General features: G+C 50.3%; 1 protein-coding gene across 2 annotated transcripts in view; it reads left to right on the top strand.

The window, feature by feature from the left end:
* The window catches only part of WDFY4 (WDFY family member 4), a 296,529-nt gene extending 284,586 nt beyond the window's left edge, over positions 1-11,943 (top strand). For both annotated transcript variants that reach the window (XM_053584972.1, XM_053584973.1), the window contains 5 exons: positions 2,866-3,045; positions 4,547-4,729; positions 6,668-6,752; positions 10,312-10,423; positions 11,502-11,943. In XM_053584972.1, coding sequence (XP_053440947.1) covers positions 2,866-3,045; positions 4,547-4,729; positions 6,668-6,752; positions 10,312-10,423; positions 11,502-11,568 — 627 coding nt within the window. In that variant the 3' untranslated portion in view covers positions 11,569-11,943. The remainder of the gene's footprint in view (positions 1-2,865; positions 3,046-4,546; positions 4,730-6,667; positions 6,753-10,311; positions 10,424-11,501) is intronic.
* Positions 11,944-20,108: the final 8,165 nt, after the last annotated feature.

The following is a 20,108-nucleotide window of genomic DNA, read 5'->3' as shown; positions in this document are numbered from 1 at the left end:
GAGAGACTGGAAATGAAAGAGGGGAGTGTTCCCTCTCTCAGCACCATCAACGTCCATTTATGGCTCACACTGGGCCTGTGGACAGTTCCAGCCTGACCCTGGAGCTGGCTTTGGGACACTAGTGAAGTCCTCTCCCCTTGCCTCTGCTCTAAGTTCCCATTTAGCAATGAAGATGCATCATAAAAGCCCCAGTATTGACACCATAAAGATGTCATTTATTATCCTCTCTAGGTCCAAATCAAGAGAAAAAGATATGGGGAGTCCCACACACTGTCATTTTCTAGGTCAAATAAAACCCTTCATCATTTACCTATAATGGCTGATGCATCCTTGGAAATACCCCAGACCAGTAACTGCTCAGTAAAGCAGGTCTGTTCTTGATGCATAGACAGAGAAGTTATCATTAAATAGCTTCATAAACAGTTTTAATGTTTTTTTATTTTTAAAGCTATTACAATATTAAAGAAGAATTTCAAATTCCCTTCAAAGACAATTCTCTATAATTCTTATAAAACTTTTCATTTTTGCATACTATCGTCCCCAGATATATGTGTATTTATACCTTTCCAATCATTGTGTCGATATTTTTATTCTATTTTCATATGGCCTATCAAATTGTTTCCATTTTTCTATAGTCTCTATAATTTACATCGCAAGCATTCCAGATTATTCCATCCCCATAAAATTAAATTTCAATAATTTTTAAAATCAGTGCACCACAAGTTAATAAACCATTGCTTCTGAAGCTAGACAATCATGTTGCTTCAGGTTTTACTATTTTAAGTAGTGCTTCAGAAAACATCCTATATAGATCTCTGTTTGCTTCTGATTTATCTCCTTAAGGATGCATTTTGAGGAGTGGAATTACTGAGTGTGACTTAATGCTTTCCAAAATGGTTTTATAGCTTTGCAGAGCCACCAACAGTTAATTAAGAGTACCCATCTCACTGCAAGGTAACCAGCTATGGGGAATTATTTTCAGGGGGCTTTATTTTATTTTATTTATTTCTTGCTACATTAGTTAGGTAGAAGATGATGCAATGAGGTTATCTGAATTGGTCTCGTAGAGAAGCGTTATCCTGAGAAAATAAAAGAGACCCTGAGAACACATTTAAAACTGCTCTCTCCATGTTGATTTGCCCTGCTTTTTGTAGGTGCTGGGTGCCAGATGTTCCCGGCTGTTAGGAAGGCACCAAGCCGGACCTCAATGGGCAGTGCCACACACACTATAAAGAGAAACTTCCCTATAAAGAGAAACTTGTCTCCATTTATGAACAGCACGTATTGGTACTCAGGCACAGAGCTCCTCTCTCTGAGTCCTTAGCCCTTACCCTGGGTCCCTTTCCCTGCACTTTTTGGAGTCACTGTGTCCCCTGCAGTTAGAACTTAGTCATTAGGCCAGGCATGGTGGCTCATGCCTGTAATCCTAGCCCTCTGTGAGGCTGAGAAGTTTGAGACCAGCTTGAACAAGAACAAGACTCCGTTTCTACTAAAAAACAGAAAAGCTAGCCAGGCATTGTGGTGCCTGTAGTCCCAGCTACTTGGGAGGCTGAGGCAAGAGGATTGCTCAAGCCCAAGCATTTGAGGTTGCTGTGAGCTGTGATGCCTGGGCACTCTACCCAGGGTGACAGAGTGAGACTCTGTCTCAAAGAAAAAAAAAACAAAAGAACTTAGTTCTTAGATTTAGTTCATTCTGGGAAGAGAATCAGAACATTTCTGTCAAATCCTCCACTTTCCTCTTCTCAGACGGGCTCATTTGCATAGGATGGCCCAAGTCTTCCATGGGTCATTCCCAGAAACTTGCCAGCACCATCTGGTCAGTGTCACGTTAGGATCCATTGAGGACAAACAGGAGCCTGTGGCAGAACTTTTAATTGCTGTGACCAGGCAAACTCACAGCTTTGAAAAATGACAGTCACCTCATTGATCCAAATGAGTGAGCCGTTACCTCTGTCCTGAGGGTGGTTTACACTTAGTAAACCAAGCAAACCACACTTTCGGATGCCACCTCTGCACTTCACTGGCTGAATCCAATGGATAGCCCAGAGAGCCTCAGACCAAGCTTCCTGGCAGCCTATGGGTGTTTGTGACAGAATCCACACGGCTGCCAGCAGTGGTAGGCCAGGGAGTACCAGTGTGCCCAGTGGGCTGCCTAAGCCCTTGAGAATGTGTCCATAGAGAGCAAGGCTTCTGTCCAGATCTGGGCACACAACCATTCCTTAGTCAGACCAGGCCCTGCAAGGACCAAGCCTGAGGCCCAAGACCAAGGCCCTACGTCACCTGTTAGATGTTAGCCCAGCCGATTGGACTTGGCAAGGCTCATCTTTTTAACCAGGACCTTGCCTTTCCTCCTTCTTCCCAGTTTAGTTCAGGGGCAAGTGTGCCTCTTAGTTTCCCTCACGGTGATGGCCGTCCTACTTGAGGATGCATGAAAATGCCCCAGAGGGCTTATGAAAGCCCAGATTTGGGGGCCTTACCCCTAGAGTTTCCAATTTGAGGTAGGACCCAAGAATTTGCCTTTCTAACTAGATCTCTGATTCTAACAAGGCTACTGGCCCAGACACCATAATTTGCTGATGGTGTCTTTGCATGTTAATGTGGGGTTAGGGTAAAAGGACTGTTGATTCTCTCCAGTGGAACCCCAACCCTTGGAAAGGGATGAGGAGATGCCAGCTGTGGACACACACACACACATGCACACCCCATCTACACCCACAGACCACAGACTTGGGAACCATTCATTTACTATGAATCCCTTTATCCTAATCTCAGGTCCCTCAGGAAAAGGGAAGGTGGGGCATCATCTCCTAAGCATCCAGATTGAGGGTCCCTCCCATAATTTACGGATGTGTCTTTTGCCCCCAGGCCTTGTATGGACACACACAGCCTGTCACGTGCCTGGCAGCATCAGTCACCTACAGCCTCCTGGTGAGCGGCTCCCAGGACACCACCTGCATCCTGTGGGACCTGGACTACCTCACCTACGTGACCCGCTTGCCTGCCCACAGGGAGGGCATCTCAGCCATTGCCATCAGTGACATCTCGGTGAGCTCCTGAGAGCCTGTGTGGTAGTACAGGGGACAACACCTGAGAAAAAACCCAGGGACAGAGAGATGCTGAGGGGGCCACACATGCGTGGGACAGTCATTAGATCAGCATGTGCAGCATTGGGGTCTGGCTTTAATTTTTGCGTCTTTACCTTTCGCCCTGCCTTCGCCTTTCTCCTCCCTTTTGTTGCCACCCATTGTGGCACCCATTGTGGTGGCAACAATGGCAGGCGTCTGTCCCGGGCACCTAGGAGTTGGGCAGGAAGTTGTGCCTTTGGTGAGAGGTCTGCTGGGCCTGGCTCATATAGATCCTTAACTGCAAATTAGTGCTGACTTAGCAGGTGGCTCTGCTGTCGCGCCATGCTGGCTAATAAAGATGTGCGAGAGAATAAAGATGTCCAAGGTGAAAGCCCCATCATGGGATATGGGGTTACCTGGAGCCCAGAGGATGAAAAATGTGGGTAGAGAGCTTATGGGAAGAAAAGGATGGAGGGGCCTCCTGGTGCCAATTTTTGCTGCAAGTGTACTCCAGGTAGGCTCAAATCCAGAATGGAGTTTAGATGGGCAGACAGAGGATGGATGAATGGATGGATGGATGAATAAAAGGATGGACATATGGGTGGAGGGATATGCAAAGAGGGATGACTAGGTGGATGGATGGAAGGACAATGGATTGGGAGATGGTGGATTAGAAGATGGATGGCTAACGTATTGGAGAAAGCACCAAGCCCTGATCTGTGAGAACATAATGCCATAAGCAGTTTTGTCCTCAGACCCCAGAGAGGACTGGTACCAGGACATGTTGTTGATTCCTGTGTGTGCTTGCTGGGAGTACTGCTGAGTGCTGGAGAGAGATGCAGTGGACATGGTTGCTGGCCTTGGTCAGACCATCCCTAACCATCAGGAAGTTCCCCAATGGAGCCCTGCCCAGGGACCTGTGGAAGGTCACTGAGTTCCCTACATCCTTTCTGTGGTTAGGACAAGGCTGACCATAGCCACTACAGAACAGATAGGACCTGAGGATCAAAGGCTCTGGATGTGAACAATTCAGGAGAGGCAATGGGGAGCTTCTCCTCAGAAATTCCCTCTTGAGGAGCATTGCATAGTTAATGAGCCATGTGCCATTGTTTGAACTTCTGTACCCTTCCCTCTACTGGGTGACATCCAAAACTTTTTTGTGAGGGAAGGGCTGGCAAACCAGGCATCAGCCCTGTATCCAGAGCCAGGGGTGGTCTTCAGGCTGGGTCTTTCAGGGCAGCCAGTGTATGGCAAGGAGTGGAGTCTGCGAGAAGCCCACAGTGTGAGCTCATGTTTCATACAGTTGTATGGAAGCATAGTAGGACTCTGAGCCAGCGGCAGAGAAGTGGTGCATTGAGGGTTTTTGGGTCCCTTGGTTGGTCTTCAGAAGACAGCAGTTTGGAGGTGCTTGGGGGTGCAAACTGGGTGACTGAGCCTGTGGCAGACCAGCAGGAGTGATGCCAGCTCTCTCTCTACAACAGGGCACCATTGTCTCCTGTGCGGGAGCCCACTTGTCCCTTTGGAATGTCAATGGACAGCCCCTGGCTAGCATCACCACAGCCTGGGGCCCAGAAGGAGCCATAACCTGCTGCTGTGTAATGGAGGTCCCAGCCTGGGACAATAGCCATGTTGTCATTACTGGGAGTCAAGATGGCATGGTCCGGGTAGGTGTCTTGGGCAGAATGAGAACGTGGCCCAAGAAACATGTTCATCTCGATTCCACTCACTTCCTTCAGGGGTCAACATTTGCAGGTTGCCTTTGAGACCATTGCAGACCATGTACCCACAGTAAGTGAAAGAAAAAGCAAGGTTATTTCCAGCCAAAAAGTATATAAATAAAATTACATACATGATATTAACACACATAATAAACACTGTTACAAGATGTAAATGCTGAATGGTCAAATGCAAAAGATCATATCCCAATGCTAAAAAGAGATATCATCCATTCAACCCAAACTTGCCCACTCACACGTCCATCGGGTAATCCATCTACCCACCTATCCAACTATTTGTTTCTGTATTCATCTATTCTTCCACTCATTCATCCATCCATCTATCCATCTGTCCACACATCTACCCACTCATCCATTCATTCACCCACCCGTCCATCCATCCACCCATGCATGCGTGCATCCATCCCTCCATCCTTCCACTCACCCATTTATCCCTTCAACTATCCATTCCCTTATCCAACATTCATTGAATTCTGGCTCCAAGCACTCATACAGGTCACTGCAGATACAGCAATAAATAAGAAATAGCCCCTTTTTATCACGATGCTCACATTCTAGAAGAGGGGGCAAACAAAAACAGGTTAGTGTGGGGTACGTGGCACAGTTGAGAGAATCAAAGGGACTCTCTGAAAAGAATCATGGAGAGAAAAAAGCTTCAGGAAGACAAGAAGAGAAGGAAACACTGAGGTAGAGAGGTGAAATTAGGAGAACAAGGCCCAGGCGATTTGTCTGAGACTAACAGGAAAAAAAATGAAGGAATTAAATGAATGAAGGTAAGTCACAATTAAGAGGCTTATTCAAAAAGGTAGCAATCTAATTTCACAAGCCATGACAGGAAATATTAATTGACTATTGCAAGATGTTCTAGAACATGTCTGTTGAATTCTACAAATGTCTAAGGAAGCTTACTCTGTGCCAACATAGCTGTAACGTAGCCTTGCCATCCATGCCTTCCCTGCTCTAAGTCTCACAATAAGCCACATCATCTCACATTGGAGATGACGCTTCAGGAAGCCACATGGAATAATATGGTGGCTCTGAAGGACAGAATGGTGGTTTTCTTTCAACAGAGAGGCTCAGGGGAATTGTGTTTCAGCTGGTTCCTGAGCATAAGGAAAAGTCAGGGAGTGTGGAGAAGTCACAGGCCGAGGCACCAGTGTCAGGGACAGGAGAGCCAAGGCTGGGGAGGCCCCATTAGCCTTCTCACAGAGCTTTTCTGTGGCCTGTGGGACACAAGGTTTCTGCAGACAGCATAGCAACCTGGGCTGGCCGGGAACGTGAGGAGGTAACACAGACCTGGGCTTGGTGTATGAGGTCCACACTTGTGGGTCAGCTAGAGGAGCCTGGGGTAATTGAAGCAGGTGTATCCCTTCCCTGGGTCCACCCAGAGCATTAAGGGGAGTCTCCACAGCACTCAGCACTCATTCATTCAGCAGCCAATTGAGCTGCTGGGCTGCCCAGCACTGTGGGAGGTCTGGGTGGAGCTCACAGAGGCATTTGGAGGCTGGTTCTCTCACCCTTTGGTGACAGCAGAAAGACTTAGGACCCAGAGCCAGACACAAGGTGGGGCAGCCCAGCTGCCAGGAGTTGAGGGGGCCTTGCAGGGCAGTTGCATTAGCCCAGTGAAATGATGATAAACTGGCTGCAGAGTCCTGTCCTTCCAAGTAAGGAGTTGGGGAGAGATGTGCTCAGGGACATAGAAGCAGGAGTGAACAATTGTGATGGGCCAAACCTCTGAGAAGCTGAAGCCTAAATAACCTTTCTCCTGACACTAAGTTAACCCCAGAAGGGAGGGTGGCTCAGGCCCCATCCCTTCCCTCAGGGTCACCCTAAGCCTGCCGGTGATAGTTTCTCTTTTCTGGGCAGATCTGGAAGACTGAGGACGTGAAGATGTCTGTTCCTGGGTGCCCAGCAGCAGAGGAGCCTTTGGCTCAGCCTTCAAGCCCAAGAGGTACCTGCCCTGCAGGGATGTGGCCCTTGCCCTGCCCTTCCCCATCCCCCTCCCTCTATCCAGGGGCTGCAGCTCTACCAGAGTCAGCCATCAAGGCTCTGGGGTTTGCTGACAGATTCGGGGGAAACAAAAAAACAGTCTGTCTACTGAAAGCTGTTGGTGGAATGTGAGACAGTATGCAGATGGCTTCTCAAGTCCTGGCCTTGTCCCTAGAGGGCCCAGCCAGCCCTAGGATGCTTGTGGACGTGTGGACGGTAGCATAGAGGTCATCAGGGGGCTTTGGAGCATCAGGAGGGGGAAACGTGCCTTGCGGAGCTTGGTTTCATGCTCTCTGTTTGCCTGGATGCCTCTTGGTACCAAACTTCCCAGTTCAGGGCCTGGGAGGAGTAAGCAAGGGGTCACTTCCCCCAGGACAAGGATGTGGCTCCATCATGCCTGGTCTGCCCCATGGACTCTGGCACAACTCCCCCGACTCTCCATAGTAAGCTTCCCAAGTGGGTCTGGGGATCCCCTGTATTAGCCATTGCCCAGGGCGCTTATTGGAAATGTGGTGCCTGAGTCCTGGCACTCAACCCAGCTGATTGGAAGAGATCTGGATTGTTTCAGATCTCTTGTTAGCATGTATGTGTTACCAAGTCCCCAGATGAGTCTTGGTGTGCACCACAGTGGGAGAATCATATTCTGGAGCCCTGTTTGGATTGTGGCAGATGGGACTGAAGTGTCCACTCTCTTTCATCACAGCATGGCCACCTCTTCAGCCACTATTCTAGAGCAGCAATGGCACAGAGACAACCTGAACACCACTATCAACGTCACCATGAATTCTCTTGTCTCTCCTGGCAGCCCTGTGCAGTGGGTGATACTAACCCACCCATGTGAGAGTGATGGCGAGACTGAGGCTCAGAGAGGTTCAGGGCCTCTCTCAAAGTCACCCAACAAGCAGACTATCATTCTCACATCTGCCGCCACTGCAGCCACAGCCACTGATGCATAATTATCGTCACCAACCTTCTTACAAGGAATACAGGCACTAACCTCCCCATCAAGGCTGTCAGCCTATCATGTCCACCACAGCTGGCCCATGCCCCCATCATGGCCTCCTCCAGTGCAGCCAACCTTCCCCCTTAGCCCAGTCTGCATCAAAGACTCTGGCCCAGAACTGGGGCATCTTTCTTGGGTCCACAGTCAAAGAAAACATGTGACCATGAAGTGAGAATTCTCCTGTCACCCTTAGTCCTCCTGTTAGCTCTCTGTTTGCTGTGCATTCTGGAACCTCTAATCATCCACAGGAGAGAATTTCCCAGATTTCTGAGAGCTGACTTTTGGAAAGAGTAGCCCTGTTTAATTAGTTCCTTTTCTAAAATGCAGCCCACATCTCCTCGATTCATTTAGTCGTCCATTCATGGATTCTTTCATCATGAATGCACATGCGGACCTTTGCTCAGCCCCTAACTACTGTGTCCTTGGCTGATGCAGAGCAATAACATCGCAGAAATCCAGAATCACATTCAGGTCACTGGTCCCAGTATCTTCAGGGTGCTTGGAGACCACAAGGAATCAGCCCATCTCAAAGTGAAAGGAAACGAGTGTAGTGTACTTTCTAAGAAACTCAGCAGTTACTGGGAAAGCAAGGACCTAACTCCCACCCGCATCTCCTCCCATTTGGAAAAGAACTTGCACAGGGCTCCTATTCCCCGGCTTGCTTAGCAGGTCATTCTGAAGAACACCTGCGTGAGACTGCAGGCCATTTCAGCTTTGGGCTCAACTGCCCACGTCTGACACTATTGAGGCCCGATAAGATAGAGTGGTTAGCTCAGCCCATGACTGATAAATGGACATCTGAGAAAGAATACTGGATGGAGGGACCGGTGGATGAGTGGACAGATGAATAAAAGTCACCTCAGAGCCATTCCGTTGGTCCTGGAAGTGCCAGTAGACTCACAGTTTTCTGTTTTGCATCCACAGTTGTTAGGCAGTTGTGCTCAGTTCCAGTAGGGTCTGGAGAATAAATGGAATGAAAAGCAGGGAACAAAGTTCTAGACCCAACTGTGTCCCAGTTTCCCACTCTGTCAAATGGAGATCTTGTCTGTAAGTCCTAACTTGTAGAGAGCAGTTGACAGAAAAATAATAGCCAGAGACGAGAAACAACTCAACACAAGACATCATGGTCACTTTCGTGGTCTTTAAAGAGTTTCTTCTCTCTGAACATAGCAGCTCATCACATTAGGGATCTCATAAGAGGGTCTCAGGTCGACGGGGAGCCCCAGGTTCACTTTCTTCCTCTCCCATGTGTTCTGACCTGAGGTCACTGCTGCTCTGCTGAATTGGCTGCCAAGATTGTGGTTGGAATTCAAGGGAGGATTAGGACGAAATGACAGGATGGCACAGACATATTCAGAAACCATCAGGTTGGGCTATAGAGTTTACAAACTTGTGTGCAGGTTTACAAACCTAACCCACTAGAGGTCTTAAGAAGGAAGCATGTTGTTCTTATAATATTGCTCAAAACTATTTTGCTGGAAAGGGACAGGTATTGGGCATGACACATGGATATTTGCACATGTGTCCTTTTGCTGTGTATATTACTGCATCCCTCAGAGGTCTTAAGGGGCAGGAAAAGAGATCTTTGAAGACATTAAGGATACTGTATTTATGGGCAGATGTAATCTAATTTCTGCCTGGAATTCATTTATTTGCTATTTGCAGCAAGGACCAAACCAGTTGAGTATAATTTTTTTCAAGGATCACCCCAAAGATTTGGACTCAGTCTGGTACATATAAAATACGTGGGAGAAGCTTGTTGCTTGGAATTGTGCGCAGTTTCACAAATGCCTGGTGTGCTTCAAGGCCATTTTGCCTGCTACATTTCCCAGCGCATGGGCTTGTGTGCACACATAGGCAGCCACCCCAGGACGGCCAGGACTGCAGCATTATTCCTGCCATGAATCCAAGGAAGTAGCCTCGCAGGGATGTACCCAGCTGGCATCTCTCCATCTCACCCTTCACATCGAAGGAATTACTGTCTGTTCCCAAATGCAGTCATTAAAATGAGTGAAGTAACAATCATTGAGTTATATTTTTTGAAAAAACGTTCTCAGCATTTAATTATTGGTTGTGGCGTGAGAGGATTTAGATAAGTTGATAATGCCGACTTTATGTAATTTATTTTTACTAGGCAATTACAGGCTGCATTACATCCTGGAAGCAAGGTATTATGGGGCATCTTATTAAGCATAAAGCCAGTAAACACTGATGAACAATTTTGCTGAACTAGGCATGCAATTTAGAAAGCAATAATACACAAATCCAATTTGGTACACAATGGATACCGCGGCACGTCAGCACATGTAACTATCACAGTCTGCAAATTAAATTGGGACGGCTCTTTTTGCAACAGCACAGGCCAAGATTAAATATATTTTCCCCCTCAATTTAACAAGTTGCTGACCACAAATATAAATACATGTGTATGTGTTTGTGGCCCTATATGTGGATGCACAGGTGTGCATGTGTGAAGCCACTGGGGTGTTCTAACTACTCTCTCCAATGCTCTCCACAGGTCACAAGTGGGAGAAGAACCTTGCCCTGAGTCGAGAGCTGGATGTCAGCATTGCTTTGACAGGCAAGCCCAGCAAGACCAGACCTGCAGTGACAGCTCTGGCGGTGTCCAGGTAAGCACTGCCTGCTTCCTCAAGGCCTCCAGCAGAGGGCACTGTGGCTATCCAGGAAAGTCCCAAGGGCTTTGAGCTCAGATGATCCCACCCTAGCCCATCCTCCCACTCTGTGGATGCGGCCTTATTACAAGAACCCAGGAGCCAACCATGCACATGATGCAGGCAATGGGGCCCTGCAGGGCCCTAGGAAATGTTTTGGGTTTCTTTTCTTATTTTGTGTTTTTTTTTATTGTTGTTGGATTTTTTGTTTTTAACTCACACGTGCTCTTGCTATCTCTCTCTTAAATAGCCATTAATTCATAGAGTAATCCGAAAGGTGGAAGTATACTTTTTTGTAATTTTATCTTAAAGAGAGGTTTTTCCCCCAAGTTCCACTGCAATTGTAACATTTGGTATGATGAACATCTTACATTAACAGAAAATGCCTGTTGAGGGCCTCAAGCCCATAAAATACAACCAAGTGTCATGTCCCATACTCAATACCTGTTGTTAGAACTGTCACGGAAAGTCAGTGGAGGTGGTTCCTGTCACCAGCCTTGCTCCGCACATCAAGAGGTAGTCTCAGAAGCCTGCTGACCTCCCAGGGCAGGCCGGCCCTCCTCCCTCACTGGCCTGTCCGAGCTGTTCCAGTATCCCTGGGGGCTGGAACTGGGCAGTGTTCTAGATACCAGGCTGAGGCATGGTGGGCAGGCTGGGCATGAGGGTGGGGAAGGAGGGCCCAGAGCTTTACTCTTGCTGGAGAACTTTCCATTTGTTCTGCCCAGGCCCTGGCTATGTCTCTCGTGGGCCAGGAGGCTTACCTAGAGATGCTGGAGAGAGGCAGGGCTTTCCCCTGCTCCCAGGAGCTCCCCTCGGCATTTTAGGAGGCACAAATCTCACATCTCAGGACCCTTGCCCCCTACTCCACCCCCACTCATCCAGTCAAAGCATTCTCCGTTTCTCGCTCTCCCTCCCCTGCTTTAGAGGAGACAGGGGCAGGCTCCAGAGGGGCCTGGACTGAGCCCCGGGCAGGCAGGTTACTACACGAGACACTGACCGGCCTCCAACACTCTTGTCTTTTCTTTCTCTTCCCAAGAAACCAGACCAAACTCCTGGTTGGCGATGAGAAGGGGAGGATATTCTGCTGGTCTGCAGATGGGTAGAGAGCAAGAGGCTGTGGGGTCTCTGGCATGGCAGCCCAGGTGCCAGAGATGATGCAGGGCCTGGACTCTGTCCCAGAAGGAAACCCCCAAGGCCTCGCAACCGCAGCTGTAAAGGAGGGGGCCTCTGGCCCTCAGAGCTCCACACCTTATCCCTTTCATGGCCTTGGGACTTCTACAGACAAAATGTGAGCACACACCTGGGGTCTGCATACAGAGCTCTGGAGGCTGTGACTTGCTGATGCCAAGCCGCAGGTGAAATTACACAGGACTTGCCTTGACTAGGGCTATCCCACTGAAAAAAATGGGGTAGCTTACCAGAGACTAATAGAAATTATTGTATTGTCTTTATTTTATTAAAGCAACTATTTTCCAAAAGCAGAAGGATTCTTGAGGTTGAAATTGCCACTGTTTTCCACTTGTGATACTGCCTTTCTAAGTATTTGCATCTCGGTCCTGACAAAGGGAGGAAAGCCTCGGGGAAGCATGTCCCACATCCCTCCCTATCTTCCTCCTTGGACACTGGCTGCCCCCCACATCTTGCACATAGTGCAGGGGCCCTGGGGAGTGAGTAGATACTGCTAAAGAGGCCTAGTCGCCGTGGCTGGGCTGCAGGACATGACGTGAATGTTACCCATCCAGGTGTAGGGAGCACGGCAGAGGCAATACACCTCCCGGGCATCACTACCCGACCCCCACAGCCCACAGCCGGTGGGCTGCGGCTTAAAAAGCTCTTTCCAGGGTCCCAGTCCACTCGCTGATTTTGAACTATAGCTCATCCCGGGAAAATGCAAATGCTGTGCGACTTTGTTCTCCATCTGAAAATGCTTGGTGGGTAAGTTAGTTACATGTGCCTCTCTGAGAAATGTCAGCACCTTCTGGTGCCTGGGTCACTCTTGAATCAGTCTTTGGGTTTCCAAGGCATCACCTCACTCTGATGTCTCTTCCTCACTTCAAGACTTTCAGAGTTCCTCGGAAGGAAATCCACCTGCTTCTAATAAAATCAAGCCCAGGCAGGTACTTGGGAATGAGGGGAGGCTAAGCTCCTTAGCATCATCTCCCCTTCCTGAGATGTCCCTTCGAGGGGTCCAGTGCAAATCCTAACACTTCCCCAATGCCTCCAAGCCCTGCAGAGGCCCCAGTGGTTGACCCACCCAATTTAACCCAGGTCTAGGGATGGCAGGAAAATGCACTTGGTGTCTTATGGCCCAAGGTCTAGGGACGGCAGGAAAATGCACTTGGTGTTTTATGGCCCAGGGTCATCAGGCCTCCTTGGGGGTAATGAGACAATCAGAAGATAAATATTAAGGTAAGTATGCAGCTATGTCAAAAGTTGTGAGGGACAGTTAGGACATACTGATTTATTCGTAAACTTTGATATCTTTGCAAAAGGAAGAGGTAGAGAAGGAGCCCCACCTCAGGTCTGAAGCACCCCTCCTAGGGAAAGAAGGGCTCATGTCTGACCCCAGGTCCAAGGACCTCGCTGCCTCCCCCACCATCTGCATGCGCTATTAGCAGACAGCCCATTTGCAATCCCAACAATCCCCTAGTTGTTCTGGGACTGCACCAGAAGGTCATAAATTTGAGAGTAGAGAGCACCACTCCCCAGGAAGGCCAGGAAGAAGGGTCATAAATATCAAGGCTGGGCCTGCTGTCATTTTTCAAAACACAATTCATAGCATCATCCAGTGATGAAAAGTTCTGCTGGCTAAAAAGGTGTCTTCATTCATTCAAGGTGTTTGCCTCTTGTTACCTCCATATCCCAGAGAAAATGGAGAAGTGGTGTTGACTCTGGTGTTGACTCTTATTGCCCGGGTCTTGGCAGTAAGGTGTCTGTGCAAACATGTGTGACTTGAGGTGGGGAGGCTGAAATAGACGTCTCACACCCCAGGAAAGACAGAGGTGACATTCAGCCATCTTGGTGTGCTCAGGCAGCCACAGCAGTACTAAATGCTGATGGGTTAACCAACAGAAATGGATTTCTTCATAATTATGGAGGATGGAAGTTCAAGATGAAGGTGCCAGCAGGTTGTTCTCTTCTGAGGGCCTCTCTCTTTGGTTTGAAGATGGCCACCTTCTCCCTGTGTCTTCACGTGCTCTTCCCTCTGTGCATATCTGTGTCCTGATCTCATCATCTTATGAGGACACCAGTCACATGGGATGAGGCCCCACTCTAATGGCCTCATTTTAACCACTTCCAAATACAGTCACAGTCCAAAGTATTGGGGGCTGGTACTTCAGCATAGGACTATTTCAGGGACACAATTCAGTCCATAACACCGTTTGAAGGAGGTGGCTCTCAAACAAGACCTGGGAGGGAAGATAGGACTAGCCTTGTTGAGATGGAGAGCAGGGCACTGCAGGAAGAGGGGACAGCCACTGAAGGCACATGGCATGTCAGGCTGGAAGCGGGAAGAACAAACGGGCATGGTGAAGCTGAGAAGCTGAAGCTCTGGGGCTGATGATGACAGGGCAGCGTGCCCCATGCCAGCTCCTAAGTAAATGGACCCATAGGTGAATAAATGAGTCCCAGTGGCAGGCATGTCAGAGCTGCTGGTTCTGGGAGAGAAAACAGCTCGGAGCATTGGCAGATCCAAGCAGCAGCCCGTCCGTGGGTAGCGTGATGTAAACTGGAGTGAGGAGTTAGGTAGAAATAAGAGGAGTCTATGGGATTCTGGGCCCAGGGTCCAGTATGTGGCAGCCTGTGGTCATCATCGGGAGGCACCCATGAGAGCAAGGAGGGGCTGTGGGCAGAGTAAGCCCACTGAGGAGCTGGGGGGGTGGGGGGAGGACTTCAGCAGCCAGGCACACTGCAGGCTGCTCCGGTGCGTGTCTGGAAAGATTCAGTGACTGCCTGTGAACAGCCTCTTTCTTCCTGGCACTAAAGCATTTCACTGGGGCCTCTAGTGTGGTGCTCCAGGACCAGCCTCGGACCTGCAGGAGGAAAGCTGCTTTGTGTCCAAACCCAGGAGACAGCTCAGTTATCCGCCCTTTACAGACATGGTCCCGTTATAGGCTCCTGAGGGGCCAGATGCAGAGCAGGCCAAGGATAGGGGTTAGGGAGGAAAGCCACAGGCACAGCTGAGGTTCAGAATCCAAAAGTTCTGGGCATCCTCAGGGAGAGGATACTCCTGCTTCAGAAGTCCAGTCAGCAAGGCAGGGGCTCCTAACAGTTGTGGAGGAGGAAGCCCAGCATGGAGGCCTGTGGGGCAGGAGGCAGGAGAGAGCAGGCCCAGCACCCAGGCCCACAGCAGAGGCCAGCCAGGGCAGAGGCCAGGGGCACTGGCAGCCTGGGCCTGAGAGAGAGGACCGTGCAGCTGCAGGACATGCCAGCATACCAAGTCCAGTGGGGACAAAGGGACCTGGGAGCAGAGACTCTTCCAAGCCTCCTCTTGGTATCCAGAGATAGTGACGGGAGGGCAGATGAGTGGCCTGAGCACCACGCCCCACTTTCCACTTCCTGTTGACTTCAGCTTCACTTTCTATATATGTAAAGTGAGATCCTACAGTCTCTCTTGGGACTTATTATGAGACAAAGTTATAGCTGCTTATTTTATAATAAAATAAAATAATAAAATAACAGAGGATGAAGCAAAGAGCAGATGGTCCATCCCCAATAGGATGCAAGCTTTTAACCTACCAATAATTCATTCATTCACTGGCATTTTTTGTTCTAAGCCAGTCCCTGGGCCAGGGCCTTAGGGACAGAGGAGCTCCCTGCCTGGGCTGGTGACAAGCATGGAGGAAACAGGACAACAGACAAGAGAACAGCCAGCAGGTCCCACCCATGCCTAGGAGTGTGCCGGGCCCGAGCAGGGGCAGGCACACTTCAGATCAGGCTGCTTCAGAAGCATCCTGGAATGCATATCAGGCTCCCAGCCTCCCCCACCCCACACTCTGTACCCACCAGTGTGAAGCAGAAGCCACAGGCTGCATGTGTCACCATCTCCTGGGCAGCATGGGCTCCAGAGTCTCTACCCTGCTAAGAGGAACTCCAGAATGGACAGCAGCGGGCTGGGGTGAGGGTGGAGGTGCTGGCCCTCTGCTGCCCACCCTCTGGGTGCTCAGGTCCTGCCGTTGCAGGAAGGGCTTCCCCAGCCTCTGGGGTCAGGGACCCCCCATGTTCCACTCTCCTGAGACAGCAGTCATGCCTAGCTCACCAAGCAAATCTCCCCCCATGACAACTTCCTATAAAAGTGAGACCAGTCCCCACCCCTGTCCCTACACCATTCTGTGATGACAGAGGCCCCTATACCTACCCTCCACCAGTAATGCCACAGCCTCTGACCCCTGGGAAGTCTCAGCTCTGGTTACTTTCCAAGCAAATGCCACTTCCCCACCCATTCCTTACGGGACATCCACCGTGGGCCTCTCCTTCCCTAAGAGTCCAGGGAAGGACACACCAGGACAATGGACAGCACCCTCCCCACAGGCATGAGGAAAGCAGAGTCATCGGGCAACAGCTTCACCTGTGAGGGGCCTGTAAGCTTAGGCATGCCCACCTCTCTGTCTGGACAGGCCTTGCTGTGCTGAGACGTACTTACACTAATAAAGTATTCATTGTTCTTTGGAAATTCAAATCTGTCAGGACATCTTATGTTTGTCTTTGCTAAGTATGACTGTCCCACTCCCTGAACCTCTTGGAGGTGAAGAAGGTTGATGCCTTACCAGCAGGTCTGGTGAACCCCACGGGTGCTCAGTACACAATGGGGTATTAAATGGACTGAAATTCATCAGCAAAAGCTCTTGCAGGGACCACAGGGAGCTGTCTATGCCACTGGCCAGGTTTCCTGGGCCTTCTGTGTCTAACTGGCCTTTTTCCTGTACCCAAAGACCTCTGCCCAGGCTCTGGGTAGAGAAACTGTGTGCCCTGAGAGCTGCTCGTGACAGACCTGCCTCCTCCAACCTCAGCCAGCAGCCAGGAGCTGAGTCCTGAGAACCTAGTTGTGGAGCCTGAGGAGAACTCGGAGATTGGATTTGACCACATTAACATGTGGCAAAGCGGGGCACATTTGGGGAGGAATATACTCTTCATATGAAAAACCTGATGAAATTTGTTCAGCATCAAGTCAAATCTCACTAAGCCAAATCAGTTTTGCTCTAGTAAGTTCTAAGGTTCACATCCCATGCCCGGATCAGGGTGCGTGTGTGCGTGTGTGCATGTGTGCATGTGTGTGTGCTCACACGTGAATGTGGTGTTTTCAGTTTTTCTCTTTAGGGATGCTGGCTGGGACCTTCCAAATCATCTCCTTCCCCCAAGTGCCTAAGGCTCAGAGGACTGTGTGGTACCCTGAGCCGAGATCTCGGCCCCAAAACTACTTGATACCAGAGACACCCCTTGCCTCAGACCTTTTGTGGCCATTTGCCAGAAATGGGTCACGGTAAATACACAACTGTACAATGGCTTGGGGTGGAAAGTGCCAGCAACATTGTACAATGGACACTCTCCAGCCTTGAAGTCTCCACCCAGGCATGGGGCCCTGAGGAGTTCTCCTCGGCACCGGAGTGGTGACTTTGCCTTAACCAGTTGTCTGTGCACTTGTTCCTTTTCTCATTCATTCATTCACCCATGGGCCATTGCACAGGGACCCCCCCACTGTGTGCCTGTTTTCTCTGCCAGGCTAGCGGCCCAGGAGAAAGAGGCTGAGTCTGGACATGGATACTTGAAATGCTGCCCCTGAGAGTGTCCATAAGGGGCCAAGAGACCCTCAACTCTGCCACTCTACACTGTTTGGGCTGCAAGTGATAAGCATTCTTCGGGGTTGCATGCCTTCAGAGAGGCTGGGATGGCCGTTCCCATCAGCAGCAGAGCCTGCTATTTCAATTGCCTGGTTTGTGCAGGCGGCTTCAGGTGTTGGCCTTATTACCGGCCCCAGAACCTGTTCTGACTTACAACTACTGGCCAACACCCTGGGGAGACTCGGGGCTTGGCAGAGCCCTCGTCTTGCTGTGTGCAGGAGCAGAAGAGGGTAGCAGGGTAGCTCCCCTAGCCCATGCTCCTTAGTCGTGAGTAATTTACAGAAATTTCTGAACAATTTGCTGGAGTAACTCCCTCTGCCAAGCACCTGACTGATTCATTCCACATTTACACCCCATTATTTGTTGAGCACTTTCTAACTTAGGTGCCAGAAAATAAGGATGACAGAGACGGGTCAGGCCCCTGCTCTCAGGAACTTACAGTCTGGTCATAGAGGCAAGACCAGAAGACAAGAGGATGGCAGCCAGGAAGGACACGGGCAGGAGCTGATGTCCTGCGAGATGGGGCATCTGGGGACACTGGAGGAAGGCAATGAGGGATGCCCTTTAGAGCATTGGTTACTGAAGGGCCAGAGTCCATATGAGTGTTACCTCATTTAATCCTCATGCCTTACACATAGGGAAATTGAGGCTCAGAGATCTTGAGTGCTAAGTGCAAGCTGAAATGGCCTGGGTTCACTGTACTCCAGCAAAGAGTTGTAGGTCCCAGTCGGAAAACCCACCAGCAGGGCTGGGTCTCTGGGCAGGACACGCTTAGCACCAGGGTCCTCTCCTTGGTCTTAGACATGGTGGCAGTGCCCCACTGCCCTCTTACAGGCCATCTGGACAGTGCGTGACATGGATAGGGGTTATTTATATTAATATTTGCCATCTCCCTGTGGACAGTCCAAGCACTGACACAGGGGATCCTGACTGCTTCCTCTCTGCAGCACCAGTGCCATGCTCAGGCCTGCTGCTGGGGTGGAGAGGGGTCTGACCAGCAGCTCTGAAAGGGACCTGAATTGGGCACCTCATGGGCTGGTCTTCCTCAGGAGGAGCCACAGTCTGTATGAGACATATCCCTTCAGCAGGGCAAGGGCATATGAATCTGCCCTCCTCTTCCATAAGGAGTCCAGGGAAAGCTTTTCATCTCACCTGAGTCACAGGGGAGGAGGATTCAGGGAGAGGAAGGCCTGCACCAAACACCATCAGCCCCACTAGACTCTTCCGGCCCCCGGCACCTCTCAATGCCTCTGCCCTGGCTGGCACTCTGGACTGACATTGCTTCCCTGACACCCCTCCAGCATTTGTGAGGCCCTTATAGACCTGTCTGCTCTGCCTAGTGGGGTCTGGCCCTGTGGGGGTTCCATTAAAGCAAACTGAATGAATAAATAAATGAAAGAACAGCAAGCTGAAAGGAGGCCTCCAATGTGCCGCCGCAGAGCATCCTGCCAGGGGCATAGTACATGGTCAGTGCAGAAGGCGCCTCTGTGGCCAAGCGTGGCAAGAGTGCCTCCTATCAGGTGGTGTGCATGTACCTGGGGATAACGGCTCTTGTCCCAGGACTAAATCCGTGAGAGCTGAGGATGGGTGAGCAAACAGAAGCCAAGCAGAAAGGAGAGAAATAGCCAGAGACGGAGTGGGCAGTGGCCTGGTAGGAAGTCTGCACTGCTGGGCCTTCCCAAGGCTGGTGGCCTCACCATAGCTACCAAGCCTGGCTATCATGTGGCCTTGGGGCAGGACAGACTGCAGCTCACATCCCACCTCTGCCCATCACTAATTGAGGAGCCCTGAGTAACTCCGTTGAGCCCTGCTCTCCAAAACTGTGCCCTGTCAGTGAGCACGCCCATCCCGTAGGAAGATGAAGAGACACATGGAGAGCACACACGTGACCTCACCACGTGCCTGGCCCAGCCAGGAAGTGACCGGCCATGCCAGACAATGCTCATCACCAGCTACCACCTTTACTGTCTAGAGCCACGGCTGCCCACCCCCTCCTTACCCATCCACCCGCACCTGTCCTTCCAGCACTCAAGCCACTCACTCACCGGTCGTGTGTTCACCACACCCAACACATATTCCTTAAGCAGGCATCAAGTTTAGGCACTGGAGACACGGCAGTGGCTGAAGGTCCACTTTGAAAGACAAATGCTAAACACATAAGTGTCAAACCTGGTATGTATAGTACTAATCTAAGGAAGAAAAATAAAACAAAACAATAAATCACAGAGAAGGGGCAAGAGAGTATTGGAGAAAGGAAACATGGGATAGGGTGGCCAGGGACAGCTTCCCCAAGAGGTGACCTTTAAGAGCTGGAGAAGCAAGGGAAGGAGCCATGTGGGTGTCACAAGGAAAAGGTTCAGGACAGGGCTGAGCAAGTGCCAGTCTGCAGGCAGGAGGAGCTGCTGCTCTGGGAGTCAGCCGGGAGGCAGATGTGGCTCCAGGCAAAGTAATGGAGCAGCAGGGATGGGGTCAGAGAGGAAATGGGGAGTCGTAGTGAGCTCAGGCCTGGGTGGCCCTAGGGCTGCAGACATGGAGAGGAGATGGCTGAGGCTCTGGGTGTTGCGGGCCATCCCTTGAGTCCCCAGTACTCTGTGTGTTTCTGAAAAGCAGGAATAGAAGGTACCTGCGTGTCATGCCAGGTGGTGGCCTCACCCTATCTCACCTCCTGGTGGCGAGTGACTCTTGACCTTGCCCACCAAGGCAGAAGTGTCCCCCACTCCTCACCCCAGCTCACTCCAGACCATCCTTGGTCCCAGGGTCCCTTGCACCCCACCCAGGGGTATACCATCCCTGAGTCAGGGCAC

The sequence above is a fragment of the Nycticebus coucang genome, chromosome 3, assembly GCF_027406575.1.
Source record: "Nycticebus coucang isolate mNycCou1 chromosome 3, mNycCou1.pri, whole genome shotgun sequence".
Classification (NCBI taxonomy): Eukaryota; Metazoa; Chordata; class Mammalia; order Primates; family Lorisidae; genus Nycticebus; species Nycticebus coucang.
The sequence above is the reverse complement of the archived record's forward strand: the minus strand, read 5'-3'. Positions and strand labels throughout refer to the sequence as shown.